The 20,669-nt window shown below is 38.6% G+C and overlaps 1 protein-coding gene across 4 annotated transcripts in view; it reads right to left on the reverse strand.

Annotated features, from left to right (window-relative positions):
- The window catches only part of TTC27 (tetratricopeptide repeat domain 27), a 291,976-nt gene that overhangs the window by 11,184 nt on the left and 260,123 nt on the right, over positions 1-20,669 (reverse strand). For all 4 annotated transcript variants that reach the window (XM_049870400.1, XM_049870399.1, XM_049870397.1 and 1 more), the window contains 2 exons: positions 1,970-2,167; positions 405-516 (listed from right to left, as the gene is read on the reverse strand). In XM_049870400.1, the coding sequence (XP_049726357.1) occupies positions 405-516; positions 1,970-2,167 (310 nt within the window). The remainder of the gene's footprint in view (positions 1-404; positions 517-1,969; positions 2,168-20,669) is intronic.

The raw sequence follows: 20,669 nt of genomic DNA on the forward strand, positions 1-20,669 counted from the left end.
ATGCTTAACCATTGCCCCACCAGGGCTCCTCATTTATAATTTAAAAAAAAAAAAAAATCAGGGAATAGTTAATTGATTTCCTTAATATTATATAATCAGTGCAAACAGATTCTGTATGGAGTGAAAATTTAGTTGTAAAAATATTTCACATCTCTAAAAAAAGTTTCTAATCCTCATCACTTATTCAAACAGTATTTAAGCTTCTACCCTGTTTCTTCTTGCTGCTCCAAAGTGCCTTCTACATAGCAGTTGGTCTGTAAATGTCCAATAAAGTAAATACAGTTTCAATATATTAAAATAATCTAAAATTATTAATAATAGAATTTTACTTTTGACTAATACTATTTCTCGTTAGTAAAAAATACATTAAAATAAGCTATGTTATCAAATATTATATCAAATACCACGTGCAAGTCCTAAGGCTCTCTGAACCACTTCCTTAAATGATGTCATATCTTTCTCCCAACCACTGGATTGTGTGTCACACTTGTATGCCTTAGAAAGATACTGGAATGCCTGAGGAAAGAGAAAGAACAGCATTCAGAACAAAACTTGTATTCACATTTCAAACTTCCATATTTCCTGGAAGTCATATGGAACTAGTTCCAATTTGAAAAACCCAAAAACGCCAAACCCAGTGCTGTCAAGTCGATTCCGACTCATAGCGACCCTATAGGACAGAGTAGAACTGCCCCATAGTTTCCAAGGAGCGCCTGGCGGATATGAACTGCCGACCCTTTGGTTAGCAGCCGTAGCACTTAACCACTATGCCACCAAACCTACACCTGTATAATATAGCACACTGTTATTCTCGTCAAAGAAGGGGCATAGATGCACATACAATAGCAATGAGCAATTAAAAGAAATCAAACAGATGTATCTGGATAGAGACACTGCTCTCTAAACAGAAAAATGTAAAGCCCAGATTTGGAAATGTATAAGAAGTGGACAGATTTTCTCAGCATTTGTTGCCATCAGCTTAAGAGATCAGTTTAAAGGAACAAAACATGAATTTGCTGAAAACTATGTTTTTTTTTTATGTAATTGCTGATGGGGTGGAAAGTTCACAGAGTTTAAAATAATCTATTTCACAACCCATCTTTGTGGATTCTTTAGGGAAAAATTACAGATCAGAGGATTTAAGTACCCTTAATTCCATATATGCAAGACAGTGCATAATTCAAGAAGGAATGAGAGACAAAGAGGAAGCATGTGTGCGTGCCAGTCTTTGTGTTCTCTGGGCTGACAAGGCAATGGTAGAAGCCAGCTGGGTGGACTGAGGGAGGACAGGACAGCTAAGAATCCCACAGATTATCTGTACTGTGGCTAATTCCAAACTCATGCAAGGAGTACATATGATTTGTTGTGGATGTTCTGCAAAGAAACACAGAATAATTATTCCAACCTTGGAAACTCTGGGGGCTGCTTTGTGTTCTAAGAGGCTAAAGGCATAACTTGAGTATTGCACTGGCAAGAAGGGGGCAGAACAACTTCTGTAAAGCACTATACGTTTAAACTTTAAAAGTTCTCCAATATCTTTATCTACTTCCTTTTTCTCTTTCCCTTTCATAGTCCCCATCTCAAATCTAAACACTCTTTCTGTCCTTCTACCTAATCTGCCTTAGTCTTAAGCAATGACCTGCAGAGAGGGGTGTAGTGTGAAAAACAAGGGCCAGTTGTTTGTTGCACACCCAGTAGGGGCAGCAGGTTAAAAAAGACCCTTTTGCAGGAAACAGAAATCAATTCTTAAAGAAAAATTCATGAAAGAAAAAAAAGAATGTTTACAAGTCTTAAACTGTCTGCAATTCAAAATATTTATGCGAAAGACTCTGAAACAAAGTGAAAAATTGGGCACATTAATCCCATCCTTCCAAATTATCAGACTCTCCCTCTACCCATCCAAAAAGCACCTCTCTTGCACATGTGCTCAAACAAAAGGCAAAGCGCCCAAGAGGACAGGTGTACCTACCTTTTCGTTTTCATCAGGCTTCTCACTCTGCCCATTTCCATACACTTGGGCATACAGCCTCCAGATTTCACCATCATTTGTTACTCTTGAAGTTACTCTGCCAAATAACTCTTGCAGCTTTCCTTTCAGGTCTGTAGCAACACCTCCACTCCGATCAGTGACGCCATCAATCACTGCCCTGACCAGAATTTTAAGGACCTTAAAAATGCACACAAGCAAGTTGGTAAGCTAGAAACAAACAACGAAACCAAAAAGCTACCAACACCATTTATGTCAATGATCACAATGGAACATTTTGTGAGATCATCACCTATTAGAAGATCATCACCCTTAATCTTTTATTAAAGTAAAATGCAAGCCAAGCCATCCTGAACCCCCCGCTAGGTCTGCAAGCCTACGGCCTCTCTGGATGCCCCTTTCCCAGCTCTGTGGAGGGCTCTTCTTTCACAGGGCCCCATACTCAGCGTTCGTCTCTCCCCACTTTAAGCACTCTCTCTGAACAATTTCATTCACACCTGTAGCTTGAAATATATCACCAAGAATAGAGTCTGCAGCTCCGCAGACTCCTCCCTGCACTTCCAGGCTATGCATATCCACAGGGCACGTCCCGCTAGCATCCTACACTCAATCTATGCAGGAGTGAGACACAGATCCCAGGCCTGTTTTCCTCCTGCAGTCTCTAGGTGAACTCACCTACACAGTTCCCTGAGCCAGGACCCTGAGCGTCAACCTCAGTTCTCTTCTCTCCTATTTCTGCCGTGTCTGATCGATTTCTTGATTCAACATTCCTAGTGAGTCCTAAATCCAGCTTCACCTACCTTAATTTAGGCCTCATTACTTTCTACCCACACTACTGCAATAACATTCTAACTACTTAAAAAGGTCCTGGACCTTCCTAATTATTGAAGGATAAACTGCTAATGCATTTGCATTAGGCATGCAGGGTACATACATGTGTACATACATGTGTATCTCAAGGATGCAGAGAAAGTCTATCCTCAATCTTCTACTACTTTGATGGGAGGAAAGCAAAGACATCTGGATCCACCTAAAAAACCAGCTCAAGGAGAGTACGCTAAGATCTTGCTACTCAGCGTGGTTCAACAGCACTGGTATCACCTGGGAGCTTGTTAGAAACATAGGATCTTGGATGGAGACTCTGGTCCATCCTAGAGTGAGATTCTATGTTTCTAACAAGTTCCCAGGTAATGACAATGTTGTTGGTCTGCAGACCACAAGTAGCAAGGTTCCAGGAGACAGACTGCCCACATCTTTACCCCTACTCTGGTTCAGGGAGATCACATTTCATCATCTTGTATCGTGAGTGTCTACCACAGTGCCTGGCACACAGCACTTAATAGATATGCGTGCCTGAAAGAAACCCTGAAATTAATACACATCTTTTAGAAAATGCTGCTAAGAAAAACGCAACCAGTGTGACGCCTTGCTCTGTCTCCTCAGAGAATATTCTGATCTATGTGTGAGATGCAGCCAAGAAACTACGACTCCTCTGGAACATTAGAAGTCCCTGGGTGATGGAAGTGCTTAACATGCTTGGTTGCTAGCAGAAAGATTCGAGGTGTGAGGCCCCCCAGGAGGCACCTCAAAAGAAAGGCCTAGCAATTTACTTCCAAAAAAATCAGCCATTGAAAACTCCATGGAGCACAGCTCTACCCTGACACACTTGGGGTCACCATGAGTAGGAGTTGACTCAATGACAACTGGTGGTGGTGCTGTTGGAACACTAACACTTTTAGGAATGTGAGCTCAGAGTCATAGTTCTAATTATAGACAGTGATAAAAGTGGACAGGAGAACGTTCAATTTTGCTTTTTCTTTTTTGTTTGGACAAAGTACATTATCCCTACCTATCCCACATGTGTAATTTTAAATCTGAAAGTATCAAAATTTACATTATCATCCCATATGTGGTTTTAAACCTGAAAGTAAAAATGCAAAACAAGTAGTACGAATGTGCACTACTTGTTTCAAGTGATCATTCTGTGAATGTTTTCAGAATTAAGATGTTTTGAAAGGGATGGTGTATTAAAATAGCTACTAATATGTACAAATGAAACATACTAACTTAGTAAAGGAGTCCTGGTGGCGCAGTGGTTAAGAGTTACGATTGCTAACCAAAAGGTCAGCAGTTTGAATCCATCGGCTGCTCTTTGGAAACCCTACTGGGGCAGTTCTACTCTGTCCTATGGGGGTCACTATGAGTCGGAATTGACTCTATGGCAACAGGTATTTTTTTTTTTTTTTTTTTCCTAATTAGTAAAATCTTTGTTTCTTCTGAGATCTCACAGTTGGCTCAACATGCCATCCCCTCACTTTGGCCTCACTGAGGAGGCAAACGGTAAGAGAAAGCTTTTGGTCTTCTCGCCAACAAAAATGGAGAGCTGCAGTGCTGGTAGTTTCAAAGGGAAAACATCGGTGAAGTGCATATGTTTGTTTGGGGATATGTGAAGGGAACTGTAGAAAGGTGGGGTGATGAAGTATCTGTGTGTTGGGGAAGTAGAAGGGGGGCAAAGAGAAAAGTAGGTAGGACAGATCCCAAAGGCCACCACCCACTACATACACAGATCTGTGAGACCTTAAACAGGACAGGAGGCAATAACAAATGTGTGCTTCATCTCTCCATCTGCATGTTCAATGGCCAGTCATGAAGCTCAGACGACAGCTCTATACTGGAGAAACAGATACATAAGTCATTTATGGTCGTGGCAGATATTGCCTAAAGAGAGTATGTTGGGTAAGAATAAGGGTGAGGATAGAATCTTAAGGAACACAACATTTAAGAGGAGGGCAGATGAAGAGGGACCAATCCACCAAGGAGACTAAAAAAGGCATGGCCAGATAGGTGGGAGAAAGTGGTGTCATGGGAGCCAAAGGAGGAGAAAGGAACAAGGAGTATACACCTGCAAAAGTTAACTAGAATTAGAACTGGAAGATTCCACTAGATTTGGCAATTACAAGGGTTAGTAAAGGAGCCCTGGTGGTGCAACGGTTAAGTGTTTGGCTGCTAGCTGAGATATTGGCAGTTCAAATCCAGCCAGCAGCTCTGCAGGAGAAAGACCTGGTAATCTGCTCCTGTAAAGATTATATTTAAGAAAACCCTATGGAGTAGTTCTACTTTGTAACATATGTAGTCATTATAAGTCGAAAATCGGCTTGACAGTACCTAACAACAACAACAGGGGTTAGTGACTATATCCAGAGCTAAGGCCAGAATGAGGTGGGCAGCAGAGATCACGATTATAGACCAGAGGCTTATATCCAAGAGAGGGGAAAAAAAGAAAATTTAAGGCAATTATTAACAGAAGGAGAAACAAAAAGCAAAATTGAAACATAATTATAGTATTCTATAATACCCATTTGATACTACTTGCCTAAGCACAATAATGTTAACAGGGAATATTCATTTAACTAAAAATTTTAATATAAATATATATCACTAAGATAAGAAAGCAGCAGAAGTACTGGTATAAGGGAGCTAAGTCCTCATTTACTTCAATGGAAAGTCAGCCGATAATGTTGAAATTTGGTTATTAAAAAATAGCAGTACAAGCCTATTATTATGAAATATAGAAATGTGCAAATGGCAGAAGAAATACTAAAGAGTTTCTCCTGTTTGGGGAGAAGGATCTTGAGGGATAGGAAGGGGTATAGCAGAAAATTGCATATTTTATTATTAGTCTTTTACTACTATTTAACTTGTAAAACCATGTGTTTTTCTCTAAGAATTCCATGGTTTCAGTTCTTATAGTTAGGTCATTGATCTATTTTGAGCTAGCTTTCATAGACGGTGTGAGATATGGGTCCAGTTTCATTCTTTTGCATATAAAAATCCAGTTGTCCCAATACCATTTATTAAACAGACTATTCTTTTCCCACTGAGTGGATTTAGCACCCTTGTTGAAAATGAATTGACATATCGATATGTGGGTTTATTTCTGGACTCTTGATTCTATTTCACTGGTCTATATATCTATCATTATACCAGGCCAGACTGCTTGGTTACCGTAGCTTTATAGTAAAATTGGGACGTGAGAGTCTTACCACTTGGTTCTTCTTTTTCAAGATTTGGGAGTAATGCTTTCGGACCTAGTTTTGACAATGGATTCTCAGATATGACACCAAAGGCACAAGCAACAAAGACAAAATAGATAAATCGGTCTTCATCGAATTTAAAACTTTTGTGCATCAAGGTAAAAAGACAACCTACAAGCTGGAAGAAAATATTTGAGTACCATATATTAGATAAGGGTTTAATATCCAAGATTTATAAAGAAATCCTGCAAGTTAGGATTTCTACAAACAACCCAATCAAAAAATAGGCAAAAGACTTGAACAGACATTTCAACAAAGAAGATATATGAACGGCCAACGAGTGCATAAAAAGATGATCAACATCATTAGGAAATGCAAATTAAAACCACAGTGAGATATCACCTCACCCTCACTAGGATGGCTACGATAAAACAAACAAAAACGGAAAACAGCAAGTATTGGTGAGGATTTGGAAAAACTGGAATCCTTATCCATTGCTGGTGGAATTATAAAATGGTATAGCTACTATGGAAATCAGTTTGGCAGTTCCTCAAAAAGTTTAACATAGAATTACCACATGACCCAGCAATTCCGATGCTAGGTGTATACTCAAAAGAACTGAAAGCAGGAACGTAAACAGATACTTGTATACCAGTGTTCATCGCAGCACTATTCACAATAGTCAAAAGGTAGAAAAACCTAAATGCTCATCAACCTATGAATGGATGAACAAAATACGGTATATACGTACAATGGAATATTCCCAGTCCAGCCCAGTGCTGTCGAGTCGATTCTGACTCATAAATTACTCAACCATAAAAAGAAATGAAGTCCTGATACATGCTACAACATGGATAAACCTTGCTATATGAAATAAGTCAGTAATAAATGTGACTAAAAGTAGGTAAGTGGCAATAATGAGGACAGGTTTCCTGTCTACATCAGAGAATTGTTATCTTAAAGGAATCAACATAGATCTAAGCGCTTTGGAAACTGTAAAGCACTACAAAACTATAAAAAATATCATTGACACTTAACTTCCTTACTCTGTCAGAAATGGATGCTAAGCCCTTACCACTGGCTCAACAGTTTTAAATATCAAATTTCTCAGTCTTCTCCTTTAAGGAGCATGGCTTTTGTGTCATTGTTAAAAATGTTTCTTCCATCCCCAAGCTTATACAAATATTTACTGTTTTCTTTCAGTGATCTACAGTTTCACTTTTTCAATATGATGATGATGATAATAGTAACTACTTTTAAATAGCACTTATATGTGCCAACCACTGTTCCAAGCCCTTTACATACATTAACTCATTTAACCCTCACAACAACAATCTTGTGAGGCAGGTTCTATTATCTTTCCCATTTTATAAACTGAGGTACAAAATGGTTAAGTAATTTGCTCCAGGTCATACAACTACTAATTGGCAGAGAAGGGATGCAAGCCCAGGCTGTCCAAGTCTAGAACCTGTGCTCCATCCTACAACATACTCCTACCTCTCAAGACATGTCAATTTAAATATTTTATCCATCTGAATTTCTTTTGGTTTAAGGTGTGAGGTAAAGGTTTAACTTTTGGTTCCAAATGCTTGGCCAACTATTCCAATACATACTGAATATTCTATTTTTATCACACAAATTTAAAATGCCATTCTTATCATGTACTGTATCCTTATATCTCCTTGAGTCTGTTTCCAAATTCTCTTCTGTTCATTTCATTCCTGTAGCAGATGGTAATTCTTTATATAATAAAGATACTCTTAGCTTTTTATCTTTCTTGCTTGTTATAAATACTCTGTTACTTTTTTTTAATGTGGCGGTAAGTAGTCCTTTGAGTTTTCTTTTACTGCATCGAAGCTGAGGAAATCTGGTAAACATTTCTATTCCTAATTTTTCTATGAGATGAAAAAATATTTAGAATTTACTTCATTTTGTATTCATTTGTGTACCATATAAAAATCTAAATATATTTTTAAAGCCTGAATGGTTAAAGGGATTTTATTTAAATCAGTATAAACAGCTCCATGGCTCCTCATATCCAATCCAAACGAATACCACACCACTTATTACAGAAAATGGACTACAAATCTTTTGTCTACAGCTTCAATTAGGTGATATGGAGCTTCTGTTTTGTTCTCTATGGTAAACTATTTCTCATCTCCACCACAGACTATGCTTGGGGGGTAGAAAAAACGGAAAATAACCCTGGGGAACCAACAGTGGCCCCTGAAGAAAGTCGAAGGCCTCTTACTTGGTAGAATACCAATTCCAATGGAAATGCTGAAGAATCTCTACAAAGAGAAAAGTATAACAATCTTCTCCCTTAACACTGACCTTGAAGTACTTGGCCAAGGCTCACCAAAATCTTAGCCTAAAGCATAAGCACTGGTCCTTTGAATTCAGGAGGTCCACAAGGCAGGAAGGAATAGGATTCCTCAGGTTGAGTTACAAAAACTTCCAGGAGGGCTCCCTGCCAGGAATGAAGCAATTTCCCGCCTCCCCTGCTTGGCTAATTCCTTGCTCCACTTGAAGCTCTCTGTAGTACTTTTTCTGCTTGCTGGTCTCATAACCCTGACCCTTGGCTTCTCCAAACATTAGTTAACCAGAGGATGGTAGGCAGTTTAGGATTTTCTTTCTTACTCCTTGGGAAAAAAATTAAAATTCTTGGAGTATGGAAGGGGCATACACACGTGTTAGGTCAAAAAGGCAAGACTTCAAGTCTTGGCTTTACTACTTGTTAGCTATGAGATATCAGCCTAATTAGTTCATCTTGCTGAGCCTCAGATCCCTCCACAGTAAATGGAGAAAATACCCATTTTACAGAGCTATAATTTATGTAAAAGATATCAGTTATCTTTCTTCCTTTCTTTCTAGTAACACCCAGTTGCCACTTGTTCCGGGACTTTAACTTGGTTGGCAACCTACCCCACTGCACATCAATACCAGCTTTCCCCTCCGCCCTCAAACACAACAACAAACATAAATCTACACAAAGAACAATACCATTATAAGAGAATATGTATTGTATGATCCCATTTATATAAAGTTAAGAAACAGCAAAGTAATCTGTGGCGACAGAAATCAGAAAGCGTTTGCCTGGTGGGAAGGGGTGGTGGTTCAACCGACTGGCAAGGGGCACAAGAAAACTTCTCTCCTGTGATGAAAATGTTCAAGATCTCCTTTTGGGTGGCGGTGATTGCACAACATATAATAATCAAAACTCTTAAGATCTGTGCATCTCAACATATGTAAATTATACCTCAATTCAAAAAAAGAACTTTGTTAGGTATAGTCCACAGGCACATTAATATAATGAGGAAATGCTTTGTTACATAAATCTTCCCACAGACTTCAAAGCATGACGTGAAGAGAAAAATGAGGCAGATCTAACTTTGATTCCTACTTTCAGTTCCTACTAGCTGTATGACTACTCAAGTTGTGTAGCCTTTCTGGGCCTTATAGTCACCAATTTTAATATGAGGAATATTTAGTATCCATCTCAAAAATTGTATGGACTACAAAAGATAATCCATGTTAAGTGGCAGAAACATGGTAAGCACTCAGTATGTACTAATTTCCTTTCTTTCCTCTTCCGTATATAAACAGCCAATAGGGTGTCAATACTCATGTAATACTCTTTCCTGACAATGGATGTTCAAGTTATCAAAAAAAAAAAAAAAGCAAGAAAACAAAGGGAAAAAAACCCCAATAACTAACAAATCAGTATTACGGATCTATCCTAAGGAAAAAAGTATAGACATACATAAGAATTTCTCTACAAGGGTACTCACGGCATTATTTACAATAGCAGAAAACAGAAAAAATGAACAGGAACTAATTATACAGGAACAAGAAAATTAGCTTTATGATAAATCAAACTGGGTATAACTCAGACATGAACATGAATACGTACTATGACAAAAAAAAAAAAGAAGTATTCCTGGGTTTTATCAATCTATCCATTAGTCAAAATTAGGACAGCAAAAAATGATATAGGTAGTATATCCACTCGTTCTCTTATTATATATATAAAAAAAAATAAGCAGTGAAAAAAATGAACAGAGTTAATTTGTGGCTAATTTACCCTGTGTCAGTATTTAAGTGAGCATATGTGTATGTGGGTGTTTATACATTGCCCCACACACAAAATAGAAAAAAAAAAAAAAAAAAAAACACTAAAATGACAATAGTCTACATGTATAAAGAAGTAGAAAAAAGAATAGATACAGAATTTTAAAAGCAAATTAAAATAGGCTGAGGTCAGGTAGCATCAATAGATGAATGTCAGCGTGCTTTTGAAAGACAACTGTTGCCTAACTTAAAGAGTCAAGTAAAAATATTTTACTCAAGATAAAAACATTCCAGACAATCTATCAATTGTCTCAGTCCACACTGATTAGTTCTAATAAAGCACAATGACAGACAGAAATATGCCATGAGGCTAAATATGACTGTGCCTATCACCAGGCTTCAAGACCTTCATTCAGTGATGATCTCATCACTATGCCGCAATTCTACACACACCTGCCACGGACAAAACATTACCCTCAGAATTCTCTAACACTTCTAAAGACAGCTACTGACGGGCTAGCACAAGGATAACTCCTTTCGGTACAAACTGACAAATTACCTCACTGTGCCTATTTCTAGAGCCCTGGTGGCACAGTGGTTGGTTAAGAGCTTGGACGCTAACCAAAGCATCAGCAGTTTGAATCCACCAGCTGCTCCTTGGAAACCCTATGGGGCAGTTCCACTCTGTCCTATAGGATTACTATGAGTCAGAATCGACTCGACAGCAAGGTTTTTTTTTTTTTTAATGGGTGCCTGCTTCTACATATGAATACCTGAAAGTTCTCTCTTAAGTTACAAAAGATGGTAATTTGACTTGAGCAAGTCATTGGTTATCTTGTTGTTATTTTCTCAGTAACATTTGCCTGAATCCAAATATGAAAATTTAGCTAATAGTATAACATCTGCCATCTTTATAGCATTTTTTGCTTCATAAATGCTTTGTTCAAAAACAATATTTCACATAACAGGAACCATTCTTCAGCTCCTGTGTGTGGTGGTAGGGGTAGGGGAGAGAACTATCAAAAATCCAAAATATGGGGGAGGAGCCAAGATGGCAGACTAATCAGACATATCATACTATCCCTCTACAGCAAAGATCCGAGAAATGGAGTGAATAGGTGCAGGTAACAATCCTGGAACTCTGAACATCAAAAAAGAAGGATAAAAAATTGAATCAAACACTGACTGCAAGAAAAAATTGAATGAATGCAGCCAAAAGAGGAGTGAAATGGAGCAAAAGGGCTCTGCCAGCCTTTCCAGCTCAATATGGCCATCTTGAGACAAAGTCAGCAGTGACCCCAGGCGAGGACCACAGGAAGGTACCTTAACAGCATGCCCATAAGAGACAGAGAAACTGTATGAACACACCCAGCATGAAGCAAGCTGAGTGGATCATGACTCTAATTTAGGAAGGAAAACACAGAAAAGAGGGCAAAAATTCCAGGGATCCTGCCATCCACACAGCAGGTAGGAAACTAGGATCTAGAATCAGCTATACTCACAAGCGGTGGTCGCTGACCTCTGGGTGGGTGACGTGCATGAGATGGTGGATGAGGAGTATCAGTACGCAGCCCCCACCCGAATGGACCATGAGTGGCCCGACCCCTCCCACTTGGTCAGGGGCAAGTCCCAATTGCTGGCTGCAGAGGAAGGGAAGTGTCCAAGTGACCACATCTGCTAGCCTAAGGGGCGCTCTCCCCCTCCCCAGGCCTCCTGATGGGAAGCAGCAGAAGGTCCCAACCCTGGCCACCCAGCCCAACTGGAGACCATGATATGAGCCTTTCCCCACCCCCCTAGCCCACCATCATCAGCCACCCCCAAACCCAAACAGCAGTAGTAACTGCACTCTCGCACACTCAACTGCATGCCACCCACTCCCACCTCCCCGAAACGGCAAGTGGAGGCATCAGCATGACCACATACATGCTCACTGGCCACTCACCCAGCAAACAACTGAGTGAACAGGTATGTACTTGCCCGCCACCCTCCCACCTGGTCAGTGCTCATGACTGTGATGCCTTCCAGCCCCCACTTGCCTACCACACCCATCCCACCATCCACTTGGTGAATACCATCACCTACTCCAGCACCAATGGACTGACAAAAGATGGCAGCCAACACCCGCCCAGCCTACCCTCAGCTGCTCTGCATGACAAGCAAATAGACTCATGCTCACTCACACTCCCAGCAGCTGTCCCACCCACATGGAAACAGGTGATGAGTGCCCCAGTGCTGCTAGCCTTAGTGACCACAGTAGTACATCCACCCTCCCCTGCCCCACCCACTTGGAAATATCAAACCAAAACAAGAAATCAGGACTAGAGAAACAAACATGTAATACATAAACAAATTTAGGCGAGGCAAGACGGTGAACTAGTCAGACGTGCTAAGCCACCTCGCTGAAACAAAGACCTGAAAAACCAAGTAAAACAGATATAGACGTAAATCCTAGAACCTGACCCTTAAATGAAGGGATCAATTATTAGGTTGGAAGTCACTGAGAAGAAAAAACTGATTAAAAATGAGGAAGGAATAGATATGGAGTGGAAGTTCCTGACCAAGTGGCATGACTCAGCATTACCATCTTGGAATACAGCCAATAACCCCGTATGCAGAAAGGCACATCTACGGAATTCCCAACAGGAGAGGTACAACACAGACACACCCAGGACTAAATAAGACCACATTTTCTGTTTGCAACTCAAGAAGCCCAAACTCTCTCAACTGGTAAACATAGCAGCACGCCCCTATAACCTCACACCTCTGGTGAACAGTGGCTATAACTGCCCCATAGCAGCAACCCCAACTGCTGCAAACCAGACTACCAGCCCACCCTATTACTCTCCTCCATCTAGCCCCTTCTGCTCCTGCCTCCGTGCCACTTCCTACCTCTCTCCTCTGTCCTGTCATCTGTGGCCCCAAGGGGACCAGGCCTGGATACCAGGCCCCTGCCCACTGGTTTCAGACACCTCCCACCTCCTGCTACAGTACCCAGAGGATTTGACCCAGACCCCAGGCCCCTTCCCTCCGGCTCTGGATTCCTCTGCTGCCTGCTGCAGCCCTGAGTAGACCTGGCCTAGACCCCAGGCCCTACCCTGCTGGCTTGGGATCACCCCCTACAGTCCGCAGTGGCCCTTCTCCAGCCCCCAGCCCAGTTCACACTGCAGACAAACAACCCATCTCTGCTCCTTTCCTTCCTGGTGGACCTGCCCTGCTGCACCATAGCCGAGTGACCAGTCATACACAACAGGACGAACAAGCAACAAAGCATACTCGGCCTGCTCGCCCAGACATAACCAAACAAAAAAAAAAAAAAGCAAGACAAAAAAAAAAACCCTACAGTCAATAAAGAAAACAATACCTGAATGTCTCAGAGACAGCAAACAATATCAAAACATATAAAAAAAAACAGAACAAAATGGCTCCAGTAAGCAACCAGAATAAAGTACCAGTTAACCTTCCAACAGAAGAAAAGGCACAGGCACTACCTACTAAAAGAAATTAAAAAGTCTAATATTCAGGGCTTTCCAAGAGGTTAAGAAAGAGATCAAGGAAAATGAAGGCAAAATCATGGGAAACACAGACAAAACCAACCAAAACACAGCCAAAATCGAGGAAAACACAAAGCAATAGACAAATTTAAGAAAATAATACAAGAACAAAATATCAAAATAAATAAATAATTACAAATCATACAAAAATAACAATTAGAGATGGAAAATTTAATAAAAGGTTTTAGGAGCAAATTTGAAACAACAGGCAACAGAATCAGCAAAATTGGAGACAAATCCATGGATGCCATTTTGTTTGAGGAAGAATCAGAGAAAAAATGAAGGAGAACAAAGAAAACCTAAGAACTATGTGGGATATAATGAAGAATAAATATTTGCACGTGATTGGAGCTCCAGAACAAAGGGAGAAAATGGAAATCAAAGAGGATCACTGAATATCTGCTGATTGAAAACTTCCCAAATATCATGAAAAGCTGACCAAGACATATCATAGTCATATTTGCCAAAACCAAAGGCAAAGAATCCTGAAAGCATCTTGAGAAAAACGAAAAGTCACATACAAGTAATAAGACTAAACTCTGATTACTCAGCAGAAACTATACAGGCAAGAAGGCAATGGGAGGACATGTATAAAACCGTGAAAGAAAAAAATTGCCAAACAAGAATAATATATCTGACAAAACTCTCATATATGATGGTGAAATTAGGACATTTCCAAATAAACAGAAATTAAGGGGACTTGTAAAAACTAAACCACACTTACAAGAATTGTTAAATGGAGTTCTTTGGTTAGAGAACCAACAACATCTAACAACAAACTGCATGTAGGACACAGGTCAGTGTCAGCTAAATACCAATCTAGGCAATGAACCCTCAAGGATAAAACTAAACTAAAAGATTTAACACAGGGAACTAGAGATATTAATGTATAAATGAAAACAATGTTAGAACAATAAAACATGGAATACGCAGTATAAACATAAAACTTTCAAATGGAGAGGAAGTCAAGTAATAAAAGACTGGTTGAAACTTAGGAAAATAAGGGTAAATTAAAGATAACCACAAAGAAACTTAACAAACTTACTAATCAAAATAAAGAAGAAAAACATAGTCTCAGTGAACACAAAATCTACCATAACAAAAGAAATGAAAATAAATTTCACAAACAAAAGGAACTCACCACAAGAGAGAAAGAGGAACAAAGAAAACGTCAGCACCACAAACACTACAAAATAACAGCAATAAACTGACAACTATCAGTAATCACATTGAATGTAAATGGCACAAATGCACCTATAAAGAGATAGTGAGGGATGGACAAAAAAACCCATAACTCATCATTATGCTGTCTACAAGAGACACACCTTAGACACAAAGACATAAATATATTAAAAATCAAAGGATGGAAAAAATATATCAAACAGCAACCAAAAAAGAGCAGAAGTGGCAATACTAATCTCCGATAAAATAGACTTTAAGGCAAAATCCACCATAAAAGACAAGTAAGGACATTATATAATGATTAAAGGGATGGTCCATCATGACAACATAATTGTAATAAATATACACCCAAGAACAGGGCTCCAAAATACATAAAACAAACTCTAACAACAATGAAAAGAGAAACTGACAGTTCCACAATAATAGTAGAAGACTTCAACAAACCACTTTCAGAGGACAGAGCATCTAGAAAGAAACTCAATAAAGACACAGAATATCTAAATGCTGTAATCAATCACAGACATATACAGAACATCCCACACAACAGCAGCCAAGTATACATTTTTTTTCCAGTGCCCATGAAACATTCCCCAGAATAGACCACATCTTAGGCCATAAAGTAGCCTTCAACAAAATCCAAAACAATGAGGTAATACAAAGCATCTTCTCTGATCACAACACCATAAAAGCAGAAATAACAGGAAAAGCAAGTAAAAAATCAAAGACATAAAAAATGAATAACACCTTACTTCAAAACCACTATGTAATAAAACAAATCAAAGATGGAATAAAAAAATTTCTAGAATCAAATGAGAATGAAAACACATCATACCAAAACCTATGAGACACAGCTAAGACAGAGCTCAGAGGTCAATTTATAGCAAGAGGTGCACACATCAAAAACGAAAGGGACAAAATCAAAATGTTAGCCCTACAACTCGAACAAACAGGAAGAAAACAAAAAGAGAACCCCACTGCCACCAAAAGAAAGGAAATAATAAAGATCAGAGCAGAAATAAATGAATTACCAAAAACCCAGTGCGGTCGAGTTGATTCCGACTCATAGTGACCCTATAGGACAGAGAAGAACTGCCCCATAGAGTTCCCAAGGAGTGCCTGGCGGATTTGAACTGCTGACCCTTTGGTTAGCAGCTGTAGCACTTAACCACCAGGCCACCAGGGTTTCCAAATGAAATAGAGAATAGAAAAATAATAAAAAGAATCAACAAAACCAAAAGTTGGCTCTTTGAAAGGACTGGCAAAACATTAACCAAACTGACAAAAGAAAAATGGGGGAGGGGGGAGCAAACAACCCATATAAGAAATGAAATGGGGGACATTACAACACACCCAACTGAAACAGAAAGAATCATAACAGAAAAACAACCCAGTGCCATCGAGCCGATTCCGACTCATAGCGACTCTACAGGACAGAGTAGAACTGCCCCATAGAGTTCCCAAGGAGCGCCTGGTGGATTCGAACTGCCAACCCTTTGGATAGTACTATGAAAAACTGTACTCATACAAATCTGAAAATCTAGAGGAAACAGACAATTTCTAGAAACATACTACCTACCTATACTAACACAAACTGAGATAGAAAATCTAACAGATCTGTAACAAGAAATGGAAAAACTAAAAGTTTTTTTATATATATACACATATATGTATATATAAAAAACTATATATATACACATACATACATATATATATATATATGTATGTATATGTATGTATATATATTCATTTCCAACAAAAAAGTCCTGGCCCAGATGGCTTCACTAGAGAACAGCTTGCACCAGTGCTACTCAAATTGTTTCAAAACACAGAAAGGGAAGGGATACCTCTGAATTAAGTCTATGAAGCCAGCATAACCTTAATACCAAAACCAAACAAAGATACCATAAAAAAAGAAAATTATAGACCAATATCTCTCACGAATATAAAAAAAAATTCTTTTATAGATGCAAAAATTCTCAACAAAATTCTAGCAAATGGCATCCAGCATCATAAAAAAAAAAAAAAAAAACCATGACCAAATGGGATTCATACTAGGTTTGCAAGGATGATTCGACATTATAAAATCAATCATCATAATCTACCACATAAATAAAACAAAAGAGTCACATGATCATCTCAGTAAATGCTGAAAAGGCATCTGATAAAGTCCAGCACCCATTCCTGATAAAAACTCTCAATTAGAGATAGAAAGGAAATTCCTCAACATAAGATAACATAGGCATCTATACAAAATCAACAGCCAAGATCATTCTCAATGGAGAGAAGCTGAAAACTTTCACCTTGAGAACGGGAACAATATAAGGATACCCGTTATCATCACTCCTATCTAACACTGTACTGGAACTCCTAGCTAAAGCACTAAGGAAAGAAAAAAAATGAAGGGTATCCAAATCGGTAAGGAAGAAATAAAACTATCCCTATTTGTGGATGCAACAATACTATACAAAGACAACTGTGAAGATTTTAGTGAAGGGTAAGACAGTACAAAATACTGGGGAAGCCAGCATAATTTGTACAAGGCAAGGTCATGGAAGCTCCACAGACACATCCAACTCCCTGAGGGACCAAATTGCTGGGCTGAGGGATGCGGGGACCACGGTCTTGGGAAACATCTAGCTCAAATGGCATAACATAGTTTATAAAAAACAAATGTTCTACATTCTACTTTGGTAAGTAGCGTCTGGGGTCTTAAAAGCCTGTGAGTGGCCATCAAGGATACTCCGCTGGTATCACCCCTTTGGGAGCAAGGAAGAATGAAGAAAACTAAAGACAGAAGGGAAAGATTAGCCCAAAGGAGTAATGGACCACATCCACCACTGCCTCCGCCAGACTGAGTCCAGTACAACTAGATGGTGCCCAGCTACCACCACTGACTGCTCTGACAAAGATCACAACAGACAGTCCTGGACAGAGCTGGAGAAAAATGTAGAACAAAATTCTAACTCAAAAAGAAAGACCAGAATTGCTGGCCTGACAGAGACTGAAGAAATCCTGAAGGTATGGCGTCCAGACACTCTTTCAGCTCAGTAATGAAGTCGCTTCTGAGGTTCACCCTTTAGCCAAAGATTGGATAGGCCCGTAAAACAAAATAAGACTAAAGGGGCACACCATCCCTGGGGCAAGGACTAGAAGGCAGGAGGGGACAGGAAAGCTGGTAATAGGGAATCCAAGGTTGAAAAGGGAGAGTGTTGACATGTTGTGGGGTTGTTAACCAGTATCATAAAACAAAATATGTACTGTTTAACGAGAAACTAGTTTATTCTGTAAACCTTCATCCAAACAAACAAACAAAAAAGTAAGCCTAATAAAAAGTAAATTTAAAAAGTGGGAATAACTAGTGTAGTCATAGAACTTCCACATGGAGAGGAAGTTAAGGTGATATCAAGAAATAAAAGATTGGTTTAAACGTAGAAAAATAAAGTAAATTTTAAGATAAACACAAAGGAAGATAACACATCTACCCATCAAAATAAAAACATAAAGACTGAGCAAACACAAAATCAACAATAATGAAAAAGATGAAAAGAAAATACATAGAGAAAAACGAGTCAGCAGAGAAAATTAAGTGAAACAAAGAAACTGTCAACACCACACAGGAAAAAAAAAAAAAATATATATATATATATATATATATCAAAATGACGGCAGTAAACTCATACCTATCAATAATTATGCTGGATGTAAATGGGTTAAATTTACCAATAAAGAGACAAAGAGTGACACAATGGATTAAAAAAACATGATCTGCCTAGATACTGCCTACAAGACACAAACAAATGAAAACTCAAAGAAATGAAAAAATATATCAAATAACATCATCCAAAAATGAGCAAGAGTGGCAATATTAATTACTGACAAAAAAGACTTTAAAGCAAAATCCACCAAAAAGGATAAGGAAGGACACTATATATAATGATTAAAGGGTCAATACACCAGGAGGACATAACCATAATAAATATATATGTACCCACTGACAGGGCTACAAAACACATAAAACAAACTCTAACAGCATTGAAAAGTGAAATAGACAGCTCCACAATAATAGTAGGAGACTTCAACACATCGCTTTTGGAGAAGGACAAAGCATCTAGAAAGAAACTCAATAAAGACACAGAAGATCTAAATACTACCATCAATTAATTTGACCTCACAGATATACAGAACACTCCACCCAACAGCAGCCAACTATACATTCTTTTTAAACACACACGGAATATTCTCCAGAACAGATCACATTTTAGGCCACAAAGCAAGCGTCAACAGAATCCAAAACACTGAAATATTACAAAGCATCTTTTCTGACCAAAAAGCCATAAAACAAGAAATCAATAACAGAAACACCAAGGAAAAAAAATCAAATACATGGAAACAAAACCTTGCTCAAAAACTACTGGGTTACAGAAGAAATCAAGGATGGAATAAAGAAATTTATAGCATCAAAGGAGAATGCAAACACATTTTACCAGAACCTTTGAGACACAGCAAAAACAGTGCTTGGATGTTAATTTACAGCAATAAATGACACATCCAAAAAAAGAAAGGGTCAAAATCAAAACATTAACCCTGCAACTCGAACAAACAGAAATTGTAGTGAAAGAAGCCCTCAGTCACCAGAAGAAAGGAAATAATGAAGATCAGAGCAGAAATAAATGAAATAGAAAATAGAAAAACACTTGAGTCAACAAAACCAAAAGTTGGTTCTTTGAAAAGATAAAAAAATCAATAAACCATTGGCCAAACCGATAAAAGAAAAACAGGAGAGGAAGCAAATAACCCGAATAAGAAACGAGATGGGCAATATCGCAACAGACTCAATTGAAATTAAAAAGATCATAACAAAATACCATGAAAAATTATACTCCAACAAATCTGAAAACCTAGAGGACATGGACACATTTCTATAAACACACACTACCTACCTAAACTAACACAAACCGAGGTAGAAAAACTAAATAAACCCATAACAAAAGAAGAGATTGCTGAGGTGGGAAAAAAAAAAAACCTCCCAACAAAAAAAAGTCCTGGCCTGGACAGCTTCACTGGAGAATTCTACCAAACTTGGACAGAAGAGTTGATACCAGTACTACTAAAGGTATTTTAGAGCATAGGAAAGGAAGGAATACTCCCGACCTCATACTATGAAACCACCATAACCCTGATACCAAAGCCTGGTAAAGACACCACAAAAAAGAAAATTACAGACCAATCTCCCTCATGAACATAGATGCAAAAGTCCTCCACAAAATTCTAGCCAATAGAATTCAGCATATCAAAAAAAAAAACTCATCATGACCAAGTGGGATTCATACTAGGTATGCAGGGATGGTTCAACATTAGAAAATCAATCAATGTAATCCATCACATAAAAAGAACAAAAGATAAGAACCACATGATCTTATCAACTGATGCAGAAAAGGCATTTCACAAAGTCCAACACCCATTTCTGGTAAAAACTATCAGCAAAATAGGTATAGAAGGGAAATTTCTCAACATAATAAATGACATTTATACAAAGCCAACAGCCAACATCATTCTAAACAGAGAGACTGAAAGCATCACCCTTGAGAATGGTAACCAGACACGGATGCCCTTTATCACCATTCTTATTCACCATTGTTCTGGAGGTCCTAGCCAGAGCAATAAAGCAAGAAAAAGACATAAAAGGCATCCAAATTGGTACGGAAGAAGTAAAAGTATCCCTACTTGCAGATGATATGATCTTAATCACAGAAAACCCCAAAGAATCCACAAGAAAACTACTGGAACTAATAGAGGATTTCAGCAAAGTATCAGGAAACAAGATTAACATATATATGATTCTTC

This window comes from Elephas maximus, chromosome 26 (genome assembly GCF_024166365.1).
Source record: "Elephas maximus indicus isolate mEleMax1 chromosome 26, mEleMax1 primary haplotype, whole genome shotgun sequence".
Lineage (NCBI taxonomy): Eukaryota > Metazoa > Chordata > Mammalia > Proboscidea > Elephantidae > Elephas > Elephas maximus.